The sequence below is a fragment of the Platichthys flesus genome, chromosome 2 (genome assembly GCF_949316205.1).
Source record: "Platichthys flesus chromosome 2, fPlaFle2.1, whole genome shotgun sequence".
Taxonomy (NCBI): Eukaryota; Metazoa; Chordata; class Actinopteri; order Pleuronectiformes; family Pleuronectidae; genus Platichthys; species Platichthys flesus.
Window position 1 is genome coordinate 19,347,674 of NC_084946.1, and position 19,529 is coordinate 19,367,202.

At 39.9% G+C, this 19,529-nt stretch overlaps 1 protein-coding gene across 3 annotated transcripts in view; it reads left to right on the plus strand.

Moving 5' to 3' along the window:
- kcnab2a (potassium voltage-gated channel subfamily A regulatory beta subunit 2a) overlaps nt 1–19,529 on the plus strand; it is a 68,855-nt gene that overhangs the window by 41,091 nt on the left and 8,235 nt on the right. For all 3 annotated transcript variants that reach the window (XM_062404753.1, XM_062404761.1, XM_062404745.1), the window contains 5 exons: nt 14,622–14,665; nt 14,937–14,974; nt 15,272–15,351; nt 18,844–18,888; nt 19,422–19,466. In XM_062404753.1, coding sequence (XP_062260737.1) covers nt 14,622–14,665; nt 14,937–14,974; nt 15,272–15,351; nt 18,844–18,888; nt 19,422–19,466 — 252 coding nt within the window. The remainder of the gene's footprint in view (nt 1–14,621; nt 14,666–14,936; nt 14,975–15,271; nt 15,352–18,843; nt 18,889–19,421; nt 19,467–19,529) is intronic.

Below are 19,529 nucleotides of genomic sequence, written 5' to 3' on the forward strand. Positions count from 1 at the left end.
GTGGAGGCGAATATGGACCGTGCCCTGTTGTGTAGAGACTCTGGTCAAGTGAAGCAGATGGTAGAGGGAATGGCATCAGTCCCAAATCTGTTCCACACCACCTGACCACGAGTTCAGGACATAACTCTGCGAAGGTGACACAAGCCCATCGATCATAAATGTTTTTTCTGCCACTGCTATTGAGATTGATGCAAACAAACACGCAGTCTACGGTTGGTTAGGGCATCCACACTCTGTCTTTGTTAAGAGACGGAGCCCTCTTGAGCTCAGCTTGGCGGCTCTCTGCACACAATGTGAAATTTAAATCAGATTTCAGTTGAATTAAACCACTCTTTCCCCTCAGGGTTCTATTTAAGTCCAGGAGACCAAAAGGTCACAGCTCCAAGAATAGGGCTGTCAGTTAGCAACAGCCTGTTTGCTGGATTTCTCTGATGGAGGTCGCTTCTTTGACTACACTTTACTATACATGTCTGCTCCTGATGGCATCTCTTTTAATTATCTCCATGGCACACGAGCTGATCCACTCCAATAAGCTCCAGTATTACATTACTGGTAGCGGGTGTCTCATCTAATATCCCCTCAATCTGTAGCCATAGTTGCGTTGAGTCCAATTACTGTGGTGTTTACTTTAGTCTTCCAATCATTATATTTTTACTCTTACCTACAGTCTTCCGTTTCACCTAAAAACTGATATATTATTTATATAGATTTTTTTTTAATAAGCAATAACTGATGATAAGCTGAAATTGGGCTATCCTCCTACCTTTTATCATTTATTTTTGGACTGAACACACTTTGCTCGGTTTCAGAATATGCAACATTAAATAATTTCTTTCAACAACTTTGAAAAATGTATTTCGAGAAGAAGGGCCTATGGGCGAAAACACAGCATCTCAGATATGTCCGTGACATCCCTGCCTTTGACATGTATTGTCACAGATAAAGTTACATAATGAATATTTCATGGGCAGTTGGAGAGACCCACGTGAGAGTCGCCTTTTCAGGGGGCCATAGGCTGTAGTTAGCTCCTGGCCACTGAACATGCAGCTTCCTTTTCTTTTTCCTGACACGATAAACTATATTAGACCACACTGCAGGCTAACAGACATACAAAAAGGAACACAAAAAATGCACTATCCTTTTCTTGAGGGTGCTGCTGTAAACACAACAGATTTCAATGCCTTGCTCCCTGGCTCTGTGAATATTCCTCCTCGCAGCTTCTCTTCATATCCCTCCCACCACATTCCCTCCCTCTCTTTTTCTCTCTCTCTCTCTCTCTCTCCTCCCATCTCTTGCCTGTGTGCACTGTGCTGCTTTACGCTGAGCACAAGGCATGCAGATGTAAGTTTAATCCAGGCAACGGCCAGAGCTGGGGACGTGAATATGGGGTTGCCCTTTTGCTAACAGTCTGTAGTTTCCAGGAGATTTTTGAGGATCCAGAGCAGCTGTCAAGGTGGGCTCCGTGGGAGAGATGAAAACCTCCCGGAACTGTCTGTCATGTTTTATCCTCTCCATTTCTTTGCGTGGATCTATGCTTTTCCACTCTTGAAGCTCAGGAGCAAGAGGTGTTATCTCTTGAACTGAGCTCCGCTTTTAACGGAAATTGCAAGACTCTATATCTGCTCGTCAGCTCCTGATGATCTCTCGCTTTTTTTATAGAGAAAAAGCGAGAGGAGGACCCCTGGAGGAATCAAGGAAAAACTTGTTGGGGCTTTTTTTGAGCTGTGATTTGTAGAAATTTTGAATCCCTGAACTGAGCTGGATTTGCGTTTTTATGTATTTTGACTGCAGTGATTCCTAGTTTGTTTCTCAAACCAGCAGAGGCAGAGATTCTGTAATTTGTTGCTTGGATTTGGACTTCCTTTGAGAGGATTTAGTTTCCACCTGATCAGCGCTCCTTCGGCATTTGAATACATTCTGTTCTGCCCTCCCACTTCTCTGCAGTCCTTTTTTTTTCTTACTGACCATTGTGATTTGGTCCATGACTTTATCGCAACTTCATCAGACACAGTTTTTGAGGTCGGATTAACATCCTACAGACTGCGAGTGTGACGGACAAAATCCAAGATGCAGGTGTCACTAGTGTGCACGGACCATCGTGGGGGGGTGAGCCGCACCACGGAGGACCGGCTAAACCGACAGAACGCTAACAGCCCCAACACAGGCACCCGCAGCAAGTTCAGAGCTGTGGCGATGGTGGCTCGCAGCCTCGGACAACTCTCTGTTCAGAGTGTGCCTACCTCCAGCGAGCAAAGCATGAGGACTGGCATGAAGTATCGGTAGGGCACTAAAAAGGTTAACTGATAAATGTGACCCCAAAACTTTCAGACTATTACATTTATCAATGAAATTACATAGGGTTTTGCTAGCTATATTTTAAATGATGATTAATCAAGTGCTTTGCCTCTTGGTAGAATGTGTTTGTTTTTGATTGTGCTTTCTCTCAATATGCCAGACACCACCTGTTTAAGATCCACAGTTAAATGAAATGCTTCATCATGACAAGGACTAAATATTTAACCTCCCCAAACTTGTATTTATGGTGGGATCTAAAAAAGATTTCCAGTTTGTTATTTCATCTCATCCTTGACTTTAAGATGAGATATTGCATATAATTTGTATTTGGTAAGAGGTAATTGATGTCTAATCTGTTCTCTGCAGGAGCGACATACAGTAAACAAGCCTCACAAACACAGCACAGCAACTGCATTCGTTCAGCTTTGAAGGGGAAATTTGTATTTTTATCAGATTATTCTTCCAAGTGCACGAATACTGTTCTGATAAAAAATAAAAAACTTACTACTAGTCCTAAATAATAATTTCTTATAGTGTGTGTTTATATAGATTATTATCACTGCAATTATTCTTTTAAACAGAGCAGAAATATTCAGATCAACTTAATTTCCAGTCATTGAGTCAAAGCTCCATATGCCACTATCAGAGTAATGATGTCATATTAAAAATCCTCTCTAACTGGAGAGGGAACAAACGTTGACATAAATATAGTTTTTATACACAATGCTGACATGATGCTGAATATTTATCTCAACCCCTTCACTCGATTACTAATTTTAACTAAATTGTATATTTACAACTCTGTTGCTTTCCTACTGCCTGTGTGGATTAAATAGTTTGTATTTAATTTAAGGGAAATTGTCTAACCTGTTTGAGGGTAGAAACGACCTGAATACTCGTGACCATGTTTTTTTCTGCCATACCACATTAACCTTTAAGTGGTGGTTTGCATGCAGAAAAGCATTTGTAGCAAAATTCAAAGGTCTTTTGTTTATGTGGCGAGTTCCTTTAATTATTCAGGCTTTTACACGAGAGCTGATAAGGAGGCAGAGAAACGATTACTTAGTGGAATATCTTTAAAAGCAGATGGAGCAGCGGCACATAGAGGAGTAATTGAAAAGCAAATTAACCAGTAGTGCAAGATGACAAATCTATCGTCATTATCAGTGAGGAAATGAGTTTGAATTATCTTGCAGCAATGTAAGGTAGGAATGATAATGTGCAGCAAGCTGGCCACTCATGCAATGCATCTGCTTTGCATTACAAACTTGAATCAGCCTGTCGAGGTTAATAATAAAAAACAGCATCCCTATCGTACATACTAGCACAGCTGCAAATTTTACAATACATACAAATTACTCACAGTAACTATCTTAATGTTATATTATCAATTGATAATGTAACATTCTTCCAAGTTTGAGTCACAATGTTTCATAGGTGCACTGTCATCTTGCTTCAGGTTACCGCTATTCATTGTGACAGTGGATAAATACAATTAAACGTGCTTTTCGGAGTGGATCAAATATGTTTGTTTCTTCAGTGGAATCAAAAGCGGAGCCTTAATTAAAATCATGTAATTTGTTTTCTTTATAGTGCAGTTTATCGTGCATACCAAACATTATAATCAGGCCAAATGTCTCATCGGGATGGTATTGGTAGAGAGATAACTGTTCATTTTGAATTTAATCTTTTTAAACCTCAAAGCTGAAGATGATAATGTGCGAAGTGATGTGTCCTCAAAGCAGAATAAATCTGGGTTTTTGTTGATTGTTAATTGCCGGCTGAGAAACTAACACTTGATTTGAGGAAACGCATTACCCATCCTCAGAGCTGTTGATGTCTGAATGAATCTTCGCAATCCTTTGCATCTGATTTGCTACCGGCAGGCCTGCCATGTTGGCACACTGTCATTATTGAGGCTAATGATATTGAAAGAGTAAAATCATTCTCTGCTCGAGGGCCAGTGGCTGTTTGTATTCTGCTGTGTAGTCTTAGATATATATCGGGCTCTGGGTTTGTGAACCCGAGCCTGTATCTTATGTAAACTGGAGCTAATGCAGCATGAGGCTCAGGGATAAGTGTGCTGGGGGTGAAACATGGTGTTTTTAGGGATAGAAATGAAAAGGAAGGAAGGAAGGAAGGAGAGAGTGAAAGAAAGACGGGAAGAAAGGAATGGAGAGGGCTGAGGTTAATGTTGGTGCAGGCTCTATGCCCAAGAGGAAGTACAGTAGTGTGGAATGATCTGTCATGTCAGTGTGTTTCAAACGTGCCTCTTGGAGTTGAGACTACCAACCCCTTCAATGGAAATGTATTTCTCCTTTAATCTATGAGCGCATTGTTTTTTTCCTTTCTCTATCTGTTAAATTCAGTTAGAATTTTTCACTTTGCACTTTTGAAAGCTGAAGATGTTTGTGGTTTTATAACTGTGCTCCAGCAGAGTACAGTTAAAGCTGCCTCATCCACCCTACTTCCTAACTTCCCATGGTTATCCACACTACTGGATAGTACTCTGCAATTCAGATCAGCCTGATTTGCATACATCCCTTTCTGTATCCTTGAGTCGCAGCCTTGAGATTCAATCAAGGCCGTCGGCTCACATCTACAGGCGAGGAAGCATCTCAGGTTGAAAGTGACTTTATCCACAAGGCCAGGGAAACCATCAATGTGAATGGCCTTTCAAGGTGCCGAGGGATTGCTGCAGCTTTACTGAGCCGCCTCACCAGATACGGAGCCGTTCTGTAATATGCCACCGGGTCTGCATGGCTGCACTGTTTAAAATCATCAAACTCTGCTATGAGAGCCTGCGCCACCTTCAAGGATTGATTAAATGCCTTCAGTCAGGACTGAATTAATTATGCACACAAAATGGCTTATGATTATGTAAAGTAGTCTCTCTCAGGGAATGGGGGAATATCTGAGAGACTGGTGAGACATTGCAGGTGGGGAGTCGGTCCCGTATGAGCCCTGCTTCACAAGCCGGTATCAGCACTTCTCTCCATTGGTCTAACTCAGGAAGTGTCTCTAGAGTATGATTCACTTTTACTTTGCTTAGTCATAGAAAGTAAACTTCTGCAAAGTACTACCAGATTGATAACATATCACCTTTCAGTTGGATCTGCCATTTTTGTGCTTCGTGCAGAGCAAATTCTAGCGTATTTGAGCTTTTTTTGTCAAATCATGGTATTGTTTTTGCAACACACTTTGCGAAAAAACACTTGTGCTGCGTTGCACTCAGTATCATTTCCTGCGGTGGCCATGTAAATCAGAGCTGACTCGACTCCTCCGCTTGTGCAGCTCTACCGATAGGATTCCTCACATCTCTGGAGGTCCACTGTTGGTTATAAAATTGACAGTGATTCATAGCCCCTGTAAATAACTACTGGCATTGTTATGAAAGCGGATGGCATTTAAATATCAACACAGTGTTTTGTGGAGTTGTGATGTATCATTATCAATAACTGAGAAACTACAGAAACTAGTTGTCTCTGTTAGTTCGCCTTGAAATTAGTTGATATAACAGATGGAAAATAGAAGGCCACATATCGATTTTCTAGGTTTACAAGCTTCAAATTACACACATTCCTAATCATCAGTCCCCTTAACCTGCCTGACTTTGTTTTTTTTAATCAAGATTCATGAATTATTCTCAATGAATTCAACGAGTTTTAAAAATCGCCTTGTCTCTCTCGCAATGTTAAGAAAGAGAAAAAACACTCCAGGATCTGCCTCCTGACCTGGATCCACAAAAAAGTTGTATGCTTTATTCCCTGACCCATACCACATCCTTCCACATGGTTTGGTCATAATCTGTTTCGTAGATTTTGTGTAATCCTGCTAACTAAAAAACGGACAGACAAACAATCAAAGAAAAACAAAACCTCATTTGATGGGCGGTAAAAATAGCAAAGAGACATATAAAGAGAGTGTCAAAGATTTACAAACAAAAAGTTACAAACTGTTCCAGATTAATTACCAGTATACACATTTCACATTTGCCTATTAGCTGTGGTTGCAGAATGAAAACTGACTCGGTGCATCTCTATGGAGTAGTTTTTTCCTAGTAAGGGTATTTTTCTGAAAGATTAATCTAGGTATCCATTTTTCCAGTATTTTGTTACACACATGCAAAAACCATGCATCGCTCAGTGTTTGGTGACAAAAGCTGTGGGTGTGAGATTTGGGGCATCGTCAGTGTGGGTGCACGCTGGGACGTTGCGTTCTGAGGGCTCTCTTCACCACGGAAGCCAGCTTTCCACTGCCTCTACTCCCCCTTGAAATATGAATCATAAATAGACTGTGGCTGTTGAACAGAAAACACGTACAGCAGCGGTACACTTTGGCCTCTCTAATGTAAATGCTAAAACTCATCCACAGCACAGATTTCAGGTCACAGTAGCCACTTAGGTACCCTCTTTAATGTGCACAGAACATTCACCATCTGTTTGCTCTGGGCGTGTGGGGAGAAATTGCCAAACGGTGGGATGGTTCATTTATTGATGTAGGCTTGTGTTTCACTTTATGCACTTATTTTCCTTCCTGTGTTGGTGTATAAGAGAACAACTGAGATGGGGGGGTTGGTGGGAGTATTTTGCCTATGTGTCTTTAAGTGTGTCTGAATGCGAGAGACACACTTGTGATATGTTGAAGGAGAACATGAAGACAGCTGTTCTTTCTTTGCCTCACTGATAGAGTTTAATTAGAGCGTGTGTGTGTGTGTGCGTGTGTGTGCGTGTGTGCGTGTGCGTGTGTGTGTGTGTGTGTGTGTGTGTGTGTGTGTGTGTGTGTGTGTGTGTGTGTGTGTGTGTGTGTGTGTGTGTGTGTGTGTGTGTGTGTGTGTGTGTGTGTGTGTGTGTGTGTGTGTGTGTGTGTGTGTGTGGTGGAACAACAACTCATTTCTCTCTGCATGTTATTTTTCTTAAGTCCTTGATTCACTCAGTATCTGTGTTGTCCTCGATCAGTTTATCAATTCACACTATTATGTATTGTACTGCATTACATTATATCCTTCAGGGTTACACACTATAATTGGGCTTTGTAGCATTGCTAAAATACTAATTAGGTCAATTGGTTGTCTTAAAGATGCACAAATGCTCAATAGAGGTTATTGAAAACCACCACTGTAGATGAGCTATTCCGCATATTTTTAGGAGACTGATTCATTTAAAAAATGAAATTTAGATTTATTTTAATAATGAAATTTGTAGCATTTGAACTGAAGGCTAAGTAAAATCAGTGATGTAGAACACTTTAGTTCAAATAAAAGTGTCTCTTTAGCTTAATAAAGTGTTACAGCATGGGCCAGCAGGCAAAAATCCCATATACCCAAGAGCATCATGCTTAGTCATGTGTACTATGAATCTTTAACCTCAACATTTTTTTTAATAAGGCAGATGGACCAGTTTTTTTCTCTAAATTGATACAGTGCCCAATGCAGTCTCTGCTCTGGTTTTGACAGCAAGATGTTCTCTTACAGACTTGTAAGTACAGTTTAGATCCATTATGCTAATAACCTGCATTCGCTTACTTGTAATAACGGCTGCGTCAAACAATATTTTGTTTAAATCACTGATCCATGTGTTGATTATATATAAATACCGATATAAAAGCCTGAAAATGTCCATTGCAATTTTTCAAAGCCCAAGTGGTCATCTATAAATATTTGTATTTAGTCTGACCAACATTCAAAATGCCAAAGTTATTTACTTTTCAGTCATAGAAGACTAAGAAAACCAGGAAAACTTAATATTTAAGAAGCTGAATCCATAGTTGTTGGGACACTTTTCTTAATAACTGACTGATTGATATTTGATATATTCATTGATTAATTAATTGTCTATAAGTGATCTTGTTTGCAACCGTGTGCCGATGTACAGATTCATCTACTGATCATTCATGTTACTATATAAAGTTTTGTCAGTGTCCTTTGACTATGGGTTCCTATATAATCTTCCACATTTATATTGTTAATGTCCCCCTCACTCCTTTTCAGCATATAGCAGATTTCCCATCCCTGTGGGCGATGGCAGATTTATTCCGAGACAAGAGCCTGTGAAAATGCCAGAGTTAGAAGCAAAACTAATTTAGCCTCAAGAAAACCCTCTGCGCTGGCAATCTGTTTATAAGAGAGAAGAAGAACTGCCATGAACAAACTGTCTCATAGAGCCATTGGCAACAAAGCTCTTTGTTTCTGGCTGCTCTATGTATAAAGTTGTTTACATACACAAATGAAATTAAATACGACGTTGTAGTCTTGAACTGCTTTCACATGTGATGCTGCAAAAAACAAGCTTACATTTTATTAGTGAGCATGTGTTCATTTAAAGGCTTAAAGGGTGAATGGATATTGATGCAGGAGGCAAAATTAAAACAAACAAAAAAATACAAGTGCAATAATTATGGGAAACATGAAATATGTAGGTTGAAAGTAATTGTGTGGTATTATTTAGCAGTTGACGACAATTTATTTTTGCAGAACACGCTTCGGCTCTGATGTTGTAAGCGGTCAATGTAAGATAACAACAATGAGAAAGAAATGTGGCTGACACACATCATGGCATTTCCCAAAAGTAAAAATAACACACAATTACACATTATTGCTATTTTAGCATCAAAGCCAAAGTGTTTTTATGTTTTTGTGAAAATGTATGAATGTACATACATTTTCATGTCTTGCAGCTGTTTGGCAGAATTAAGCATAAGAACTGGGAGAGTCTCAGGGACTAAGCAGGATATAATATATTCATTAGTGAGCTTTATAGCTACTGGTCGTTTTATTTCCCATCAGTTTGGACAAACCCAGAATAGCTGTTTCTTCTTCTGCATTCAGTCATTGTGCTGAGCTAAACAAATTGTTTCCTGGCTCTACCTTCATACCCTTCATCGATCTTCTCCTCTGACTCTCTACAAGAAAGCACATTAGCGTATATATATAAAAATAAAAGAATTACCTCTTAAAACCACACCTGAATAATAACCCTTCTTTTAAAATTCACATCCAGTCACATCTCGCCCCCGCACTATCCATCATTGGCTTTATATGAGTAGAGAATTGACTTTTTTTGCCTTGAGTTATTGAAAAGGGTCATCCAGCTGGCAGCAAGTGAATAGAGGATGGTGGTGAGACTCTGGAGGATGTGTACAGCGAAGAGCACAACCATTCATGTGTCAGCCAATCAGGTGGACACTTGGCATAAATGGGAGGTAATAGGATCAAAGAAACAATATTGCTGTTTGACTGTTAAGTTTTAAATACAAAAGAGCAGATAATAATGACATTTTATTTCAGGGTTGAACTGTTCCTTTGTCTGCTTTAATTTGTATAAGGAACTTTTCTGGGCAGAGTGGTTTCTCCTTTGTTATTGCCTAGTCAGGAAAATTTTAATCCAATATATCTCCTCGGTCGCTCCCTCCCTCCCTCCCTCCACCCTTCCTTTCCTTTATGTGGAATGGATGTTACATAAACCTGAATGGAGGTGGAAACCACCTGCAGCTACCACGAGCCAGTGGAATTCCGCCTGTGTGTTTTTCCCAAGTTAAATCCACGGCTGAGGTAGTAATAATAGTCCAGCTCAGCGAACATACCTCTCAACACGTTTCTCTTTACAGCTCTGTGACCTTGTTTGCTCATTCATCAGCATGTGCTGTTCGCCGACTTCACTCCGACTTTAAACCATCTCTCCGACTCAGTCCTGCTCCTCCTCGACGCAGCTAGAGCTTAACTGTAGTGCGTTAATATTTTGGGGTTTTGAAATATTAGGGCAACAAAGTCTAACCCCTCTGAATTCTTTCAGCCATAGTTTAAAAAATGTGTGTTTGTGTGATCTTGGATACAAACCAAGACACAACAGACACAGCTAATAGGTGAAATAGATTAGATGACATAAGGTATAATAATGAATTAAAATCCATCAATATCAGGACCTGCTCAAAAACTGTATTGGTGTGAGGTGCTGATGTGTTTTATATCTTATGTCATCATACATTTAAATTAAAGACCTAGCTTCACGATCTAAGGATAATCAAGCTGGATATTTATCATCCACCACTTTAGCCCTTTCATGGTCATAGAGGTGGATAAATGCAGTATGTTCGAAATCATCATAACCAAGTTTGTATTCAAGCTTTCCCAAATATCATTTTGTGGCTATAAAGCTAACTTGTTTAGCATACAGGATTTTAGCAGCTCTGATTTACAGATGATTTACTAAATAATGTTATGTCAGATTAGAGCTCAGATGAACAAAAATGTAAAATGTCCTTGTCTAAGAATAACATAATAATTAATGTTGATCCTTAATGAATATCGTTGGATTACTATTTCTTATTTCATGGACTAATGGGATTTTTGTCCCTCATGTCTATTTCTTGAACAATAGAAAAATAAATTAAAAAAGGAACTAGTCTGATAATCTGCACGACGATATACAAAAAGAAAATAATAACATTATGAATACCTACTAGAAACCAGATTATTATTTGGATTGACCCCAATTTGTTCCAAATCACTTGGTCAAAATAGAAATGTGTCTTTTAGTAGAAATTATAGTATATATGACATTACCAGAAAACTGTAGGGAGATGTGTATCCATCAGGCTTCACTGTAGCTGCAGGCATAATGTGAGTTTTCCTTACATCTGTCTCGTTACGTCTCATTCTCGTAAACGCACTATATCAGCAACGCCTTTAGAGAATTTCTTCAAATTTGGCACAGATGTTCACTCAAGCATGATTAGAGTCTGCTGGTCAAACTCACAAAATGTCTTTATTGCTGTAACTAAAACATTCATGCACTTCTTTCTGAGTCTTCACTACTTGTACTATATGAATCTGGACTGATGTGATGTGCAACTTGAAAGGTTGGCGGAGGCATGCAACTGTGTTGTGGTCAAAATTGTATTGATTGATCTGAGGGGGTCACACCAGTGTTTGTATTGAGATAATTGATTGACCCAACAGGGGAGGCTGTTATTCACAGGAAACTACTGATTTAATGACCTTGGTAGATTGCATGTATCTGGCTACAGCTACGTTTACACTAACTTACTTAATTGCTTATTGGGATTGTGATGACATCTGTCAAAACACTTTTACACTTACACTCTTGTGGATTGTTGTGGAGTGGTGCCGGGTATGAAAGACTTTTCAAATATTAATCATTGCTAGCTACATTACCTTTCTTTCCGTCCTTCCTCCTCAAATAGTAGATTGTATTTCTTATTTCTGTATATTATTATTTACTGCCCAACGTTTGGGTGTATTATGCAAGTCAAATTTGAACGCCATTTTAACAAGGTGATTCATACAGTTAGCAGTGCTTGCAGTAAATATGCTTAACTCGATGTGTGAGGATGGCTCAGCTAGTAGTAGGAATAACAGGAGTACTACCGGTAGTTATTTTTAAACATACACACTTTCTGTCTTTGTGTTGAGGCCCCTTATTACATCTCTTGTATTTCATGTTTTTTCCTCAAGAGACAAAAATCCAATAATCAATAATCCATTGATCTATAATAAATTAGTCTCTCTAGGTGTCATCGGGTATTCCTTTTGTTATGTCGACCTTTGTGGAAGGTCCTGAAGCTCCCGCATTTTCCAGAGTTGTTCTTCCTTCAACAGCTGCCAAAGCCAGCAGCAGAGCTGAATGATAGACTTAGACATGCAGAATTCATTGTGTCAAGTTAAAGTGTAATGCAATCTGTGTGTAAACAAGCCCCAAATAGATCTCCAAGCCAGCCCTTAATTAAATAAACCAACATGCCAAAATGAAAGCCCTTGGCTCGTCCCTATGGGCTTTGTGCTGATTGGATTAGAAGGGTGATGTTAACAGCGACCTCAGTGAAAGGTTATCTAGTTCTTCAAACTAAATAAGACTACTGACCATGTGCTGCGGTTATTAAGTGTTCTGTTCAGTGGCTGTGTCCCTGCAGCTGTAGTGAGTTTGCTGATCCAGTACTGTACCTGTCTCCTTTATTATTCAGAAGGGTGTGATATAGATGACTTCACAGTTGCGGCTCCTGTCTGCTGAGGCTCAGCGGGAACCTGAGCCCGGCAAACTTACTAGGCCTGGCAGAGAGGTCATCGCAGTAACACACAATGCAATATTCAAGGCCAGTCTAGTAAAATATTGAACACAACAATGTGCTGACAAAGAGACACCCATGCAATGAGAACAATAGCGAGGGCAGAGCTGCGTATTCTGATATCCCTGTAAATTATTTTTAGGATTGGATAAGTGCTTAACCACACTGGCACCGCACTTTGCAGTGTTCATGGCTGAAACATGCTCATGCAACGTTTGCACTGTAAGCTTCACTTTGTGATAACCCCGAACACATGCTGATGAAAAAGACGCAACTCTAGAAGCATGTTTTGACAGTTGCTCTGAGTTTATCTAATTAGACTTGTTTACTATGCATTTCAGTGACACACAACATACACAGTGTATTAACATATTAAGCAACGTGGATTCATCTAATCACATTAGGAGTTTAAATCTGGAATAGTGCAAGGCTTAAAATGCTCTGTGCCTAAAGTACAGAAGCAGTTTTACAAACCAAAACCCACTGTGTTCTCTGCCTATTTAAAGGATGATGCAGTCAAGCAGAGTTATTAGTGAAGTTATTTTGCTCTCGCTGATGACAACTGGCTCAGTCCATCATTAAAAATACTCTCACAAACATGCTCCACCAAACAGTTTCACTCAGTAAGCTGCTTTTGTTTTTTTTGTTATCTCTGTAAGTGATGCAGAGCAGCAGCTCCCAGAGGGGGTATTTTACTCATGCAATTAAGAGCCAGTTAATTGTAGATCAGCTCCAGTGATTTGCCAGAGGGGACTTGTGTTAACCTTGTCACCGCAGTGCAACGTAAGGGCACGTGGTCCCTTTAGATTCTCTTATCATTTTCATTCTCTCCCTCACAAGTGGCTGTGTTCGCTTATAAGTCACCGGGCTCCTATAGATGTCGTCATAGCCTCTTGGATTCAAACCATAACACGATTACAGACCTCACTGACCATATCAGATCTTTTTAATGAGGCCCTTAGTAGAAAATAAGTTGCTTTACTTGGAAAATACATGAAGCGGATGTAATTTCTTTGTTTCTTAGTCACACCGTTTCTCTTAAAGCCTCTAGAGGGGTTCATTGGAATAAGACTGGAGCTATTGATGTTTGATGGTGTAGTGAACATTTAAGTGGATTAACTCTTTTAAAAATGAAAGTAGTTTTGTCAAAAAGTGAAAATTGAAAGCATTTGAAAAGCTTTTTTTTGTTTATATAACAACACAAATGTAGACCACTTAGCCTGCTTTGCTTGGAGGCTGTACGATACTGCTGAGATTTACATATTTATTTTAAACAGTTTAGTCAGTGGTTTTGGACTTGGTGTTCAGACCACATTGAAAGAAGTGTTTTGTTAGTCACTGCAGCATTCAACATGGCTTCAACACTCTCTAACACACACACATACACACACACAAACACACACACAGTCTTCTCTGCTCCTTTTCATTTCAACTATATTTCTATACAGGCAGTTTTATAAAAATATTATAGTTGTCCTCCCACACGCTTACTTTGACTCCTGCCCATGTTACATCATCCCTGCTGGACACATTTTTTCATCGTTAACGCTGCCAGTGTATCTCTTTCAGGAAAAGATTCATCTTTGATGATGTTTGCTTCTTAGCCAGGTACCAAAGGCATCTCAGGACACTTATAAAGCTTGTATAAAAGCACCTAACCAAATCTGTGATCGTCAGCAGAGCTGCCTGTCTCCCTGGCTCAGAGCTGCCAGCTTTAGTTGTTGTGAGTCGTCGTGCTTCTACGTTGCTCTAGGGGATTTTAGTCAGATGGCGGCTGAGGGATCCTGGTGTGTTGGGTGAAATTTCAGTGGATGTCATGGCGGGCTGGTTTAAGTCCCACTCCTTCTCTTCTCCTCTTCCCTGACATTTCTCACAAACATACATACATAAACCGCATATTCCCACACATACATTCTCATTGTCAGCTCCTGTTACTCTCTTCCTCTACACATCCACTCGACGTGTGTCAGTGCTGGAGTAGGTGCAGGCTTCAGATCCGCACAAAGACCTGTTTTTCATGTTGTCCCTGGCTTTAATATTCCACTTCAGTAAGAACCTTCAGAACAGGCTTTTCCCCCATTACAAAAGTGTGATATGGTATTTGATTTGATTTATCGGTCAATCAAGGTTAGAAAAAAGGCTTTAAGTCCTTCTCTAATGGTCTTAGCCACCACCAGGGTGTAATTATCACAAATCACTGCCACCTCAGTCCTGCATTATTGTAAATAATTCTCTCTGTTTTGCAGAAACCTTGGGAAGTCGGGCCTGCGGGTGTCCTGCCTTGGATTAGGTATGCGTCTCTTCGATTCTTGGAAACACTGAAAAGTTTTCTAAACACAAACAACTTTGTATAGCAGATTGATGAGATGAACAGACCACGACATGGTCCTTAATCTTCTAAGAAAGATTAAATAAGAGAAAAAATAAAGAAGCAAGTTCTAGAACTCTGCAGAAGTTATAAAACAGTACATACACTATGGTAGCAATATGTATTGGCTCATCTGTTTGCATGTGTGCTTGTGTACTTACACTGACACCCACTCTTTTGTCATCTTCTTTAGGAACATGGGTGACGTTTGGCGGACAGATAACGGATGAGGTGAGAGCAGATGGATTTTGTCATCCTCCATCAGTCAGGGGTTGGGAATGAGAGCCATCCATATGACTTGGCATATCCTGGATTGCTCAAGACACTATATATAACGTTTAGTAACTACACACTGCTAGTTTGACAGCCAGTGAATAAACATTTTATACCAAAGTAAACCCCCAAAATCATTCTGTAGTCTTGTGAAGGGACATTTTAATAATAGAAAAAGTGCCAACACCTCAAATGAGGGATCTCTCACCCTATTGTTTTCCCTCCGCTCTTCCTTCTCCCCTGCTCTTTTCACAGATGGCAGAGCAGCTGATGACTATGGCGTATGAGAATGGCATCAATCTGTTTGACACTGCGGAGGTCTACGCTGCTGGAAAGTGAGTAGATCCTCTGCCACGGGTCATGTATCATTGAGCGGTTACACCAGATATTATGAAACTGCTGAAGCGTGATTGATTAAGTCACAGGAAGAGGTTATGAAGTAGTTGCCGTGCCAGGGTGCAACTTTCAGGTACTCAGCCAAAGCTCATGGAGATATTCTTTTATTTTTGCTGATATAAAGCGATGCAGATGGCTTCAGTTAGTCTGCATGATTAAGCATTTTAAAATCAAGATCTTGATTCTCCCAAAGAACCTCAAGCACCAATCTGACCCCCAATCTAAACAAAAAAAATGGTGAGATGCTTGAAAACGTCTGCCACCAATGGAGATGAATACAGTTATGCTCCAAACTTTTACTTGAAAGGTTATCAGCCTTGTGTGATAACAGTAACAAAGTCATTAAAACTAACAAGCATCACTATCTTGTTTTTTTGGTAAAATACCATCTGCAGCAATACGTAATGGAAACACTGTACGCGTTAGTCATGAAACAGATGAAATATGTGACGGAAATATCCACAAAAATTCTGCAGGACAAACCACTCGATCCGTGTGGTATAATCAGAAAACTGGAAACATCTTCAAATTAACACATGAAGCAATTATAAATGCCGTGTATCTCTCATGTTTTCTGCCATAACTTTGATCTTTGCTTTAGATTCAGATGGAAATATAACTCATCTTTGTCAGCAGATTTAATTGTTCATGTAAAGTATTTACAGTTGACTATTAATGGACACGACACTCTCTCTCCTTGAGCATAGACCTGAAAGTCTTTTTTTATGGGGTCCTTGTCCTTTTCATTGTTGCAGTAACATGCACGAGGGTTCAGATATTCATGGTCTTGATCTAAATTTACTGGACAGCTTGGGGTGATATTTTTACCCTGAGATAGCAGCCCTGTGTTGCCCTATTGCTGACTGTAGTGACGGTTTAAATTCCAGCGTGGATTAATCTGGCTTTGTAGAAACTTGGGTGCTTTGAAATAATCTAAGGGATTATCCTTTGCGAACACTATCTCTGATTAACAGCAGCAAGTCCCTTTTATTTTTAATCCTCCCAAAGAATATTTTAGTTCTGACACTATGTTTAGGAGATGCGTCAGACTGCTCCGGTGAAAATGAAAAAAGAAAAGGATTCAATAGGTGTCAGTGGTATTCCTCATTTCTCATTCAATCCTTCAATGTCATCAGTCCTTGCTCCACTGGTCTGGGGAGAATTCAACAATCAGTTTGCCTTGTTGTCAAATGGTGAGTCCAGAAAAAACCGGCACAGAGTTGACAGAAATATTACCAATACATATTACTTAATCCAAAGCACCACTTGACAGAAAGCACATATCTGTTTGACACGTGCAAATGCTTGTGACAGCGTGTAACACAGCTCGGTATGTGTTGCACAGGTGTTAATCCCAACAGTTTCCAGCACATATCAGTGCTGAGGAGCTTAGGTTGCGCGCGCACACACACACACACAGTCACACACACACACACACACACACACACACACACACACACACACACACACACACACATCTAGGAGTAGAACACATCACACACTTTGCACGTCAGAGTGGGGAAAGCTTTCATTTGAAGTCCTTGGGTTTAGCTTTCTGTGATTTCAGTCAGACTCAGAGAATGTATGTTGGTGTTGGAGGCTGCAGGAACAGGCTACATCCATAGTAATATGTTTTTTGTCTTAACACGGCGTTTAAAACAAAGAAAAAACAGTCATCCATTCAAAGGTTTTGGCCCTCGGTAAGTAATGGTCCCTATCCATATTAACATGCATCAAAAGGAATATCGTGACCATTCATGTACACTTGACATGTGAGTGTCAGGGTAAAGAGAAAGCAGATCCTCGACTCTGCAGTTGTTCAGTAACAAAAAATTCTACGAACAATGTAGGTCGTTCTATACAAAACACAGCAGCAAAACAAACAGTCAACAAATAAATATTAAATTATCAATTGTGATGCTTAACTAGCGTATCCATCCCATTTTGTAGGCTACTGTTTTTCTGATATATAAATAAATGTGTGTAAATGCAGTAATACAAATGTTCTGCTTATCCTGTGTAGCCACTGCTATCAGGAGACACACATTGCTTCAAAGCACTTAAAAGTATGCGAGTAATTGGAAGAATAGAAATTTCATCTTCGTTTTCTTTCGGGCTTAAACGTTTTGCTCTAGATGCATAATAATTGCATGACACTGAGTGAGCCCAGTGGCAAATTGGTAACATAATTACACACAAATCTGAAAGTAATAGAATATTATAAAGCCATGAATGCAGCATTATGTCATTGCTTGTGCTGTTAGTCCACACTGGAATAAAGACCTAATTATGAATGAAGACAGTTAACCTGCTCGAGGCACACTGTACCTTATGTTTGGGTTCTCAAATGACTCACATTTCCATTGTGTGGGTATTTTCCAGTAATACACACATACACACCTTATTATGCACTCAAACACTGGCATTATTGCTCTCAGGAGAGGGCTTATTGCTGGTTGTTTAAAAAAGGTGTGTGTGTGTCCAGCTGGCAGAGCTTGAAACAGATTGTACAGTTGTAGTGCAGCAAGTACTCGACTCATCCTGCTTGTTGGATCAGCAGACTAAAACTGGCACACACACAGGAGTACAGAGAAAAAAGAAAGACCTCTGGATTACCTGGATTGTAGTTTAATTCTAATCCACTACTATAATAATCAGCATAACAATAGGTCAGAATGGCCATGTAAAATGTAAATTAGACCCTGGTTTTACAATAGTAGGTAAAACAAATCTTGTATATGAATCAACCTTGGGGTCAATGGACAATGGGCAATGGGGGAAGATTTAAGGTGTTTTCACACCAAAGTAATTTTGCGTTTGTCATAGGTGTCCAAGAAAGTTGTGTGTGTGTCAGAAAAAAAACGTTATTGAACATAGCACAAGTAATGATGTGGAAAATAGTGAGATCATTACTATTAATATTATTATAAAAAAGCAAGTATTAGTCATCAATGTACCAACATATAACCTCAACAGATCTTAGTAGTTGCTGTGTTTTAGTTTTCAGTATTGCCCAAGTCCATTTTGTTGGGAGCTATGCTACAGGCAGGTGTCTCATTACTTGTCAGGCTGAGAGGACTTCAGAGACAACCTCGTGACAGGTTCCTGTTCGGTCTTAATGAGCCACATGTTGGAAGTAATATCACTCATTAGCACCCCTGCGGCTGTTAATGAGTGATTTAGTGGTGGCTCCACAGAACAGCTGGACCCGGGCCCTGCCGACTGTGATCTGGCAGCCAGTTCACACTCTCCAGTCCTAAACAGGTGTGCTTTCCATTGAACGCTTCCTCATATATCATATATCGTTTTATATCCAGTTTTTCTTTTTAGACTTGGGGCTTGAAATCATCCCCGTGATAGTGTGCTGTCTCTCTTTCATCCTTTCAAGACCATCTTTATTTAATAATGCCTTCTCCCCGTCTACTTCGCAGGGCAGAGGTGGTGCTTGGAAACATCATAAAGAAAAAAGGATGGAGGTATGAGGCACACTTTAATTGAGTTTGGTGTTTTCTAATATCCGTCCCAGCCAGCCTCCCTAATCTTGTATCATCTCCTTCCTTGCACATATTATGAGTCAGGGTGTTGTGTGCTGGAAAGGTAAGATAGGGAGATACAAGATTAATGAGGGCCAATATTCCATATCCACACTCACTCCTGTGTCCCTCTTACAAAGCTCTGGATAATGGTTCACCCTCTTGTGCCTTGTCATATACTTTATCTGTCTTGAATTGGCATTTGTATAGCTATGTCAGCTTATACGCCTGCAAGACTCATTCATTGGTGCTGGCCAAATTCTGGCATAATCACACTTATGTGGAACGTGGTTGAGTGTGACACGGAGCGAATAACGTAGAATCGCATGGTTACTCAGTATCCGAGCTCTTCATCCTGGTAATACATTCAAACATATGGTTTGTGTACAGTCCAAAACACATGTTCTGCCGTTTTGCTCCAACTGTCCATGTTCAGCTGTTGATGTCACAGATTTGCTTTCATTTTGCCTTTTTAGACGTTCAACTCTGGTGATAACGACAAAGATCTTCTGGGGTGGAAAGTAAGTTTAATCTGGCGGCTTCCAAACGATAAATGCTCCCGCTGTAATCATTTGTCTCGACCT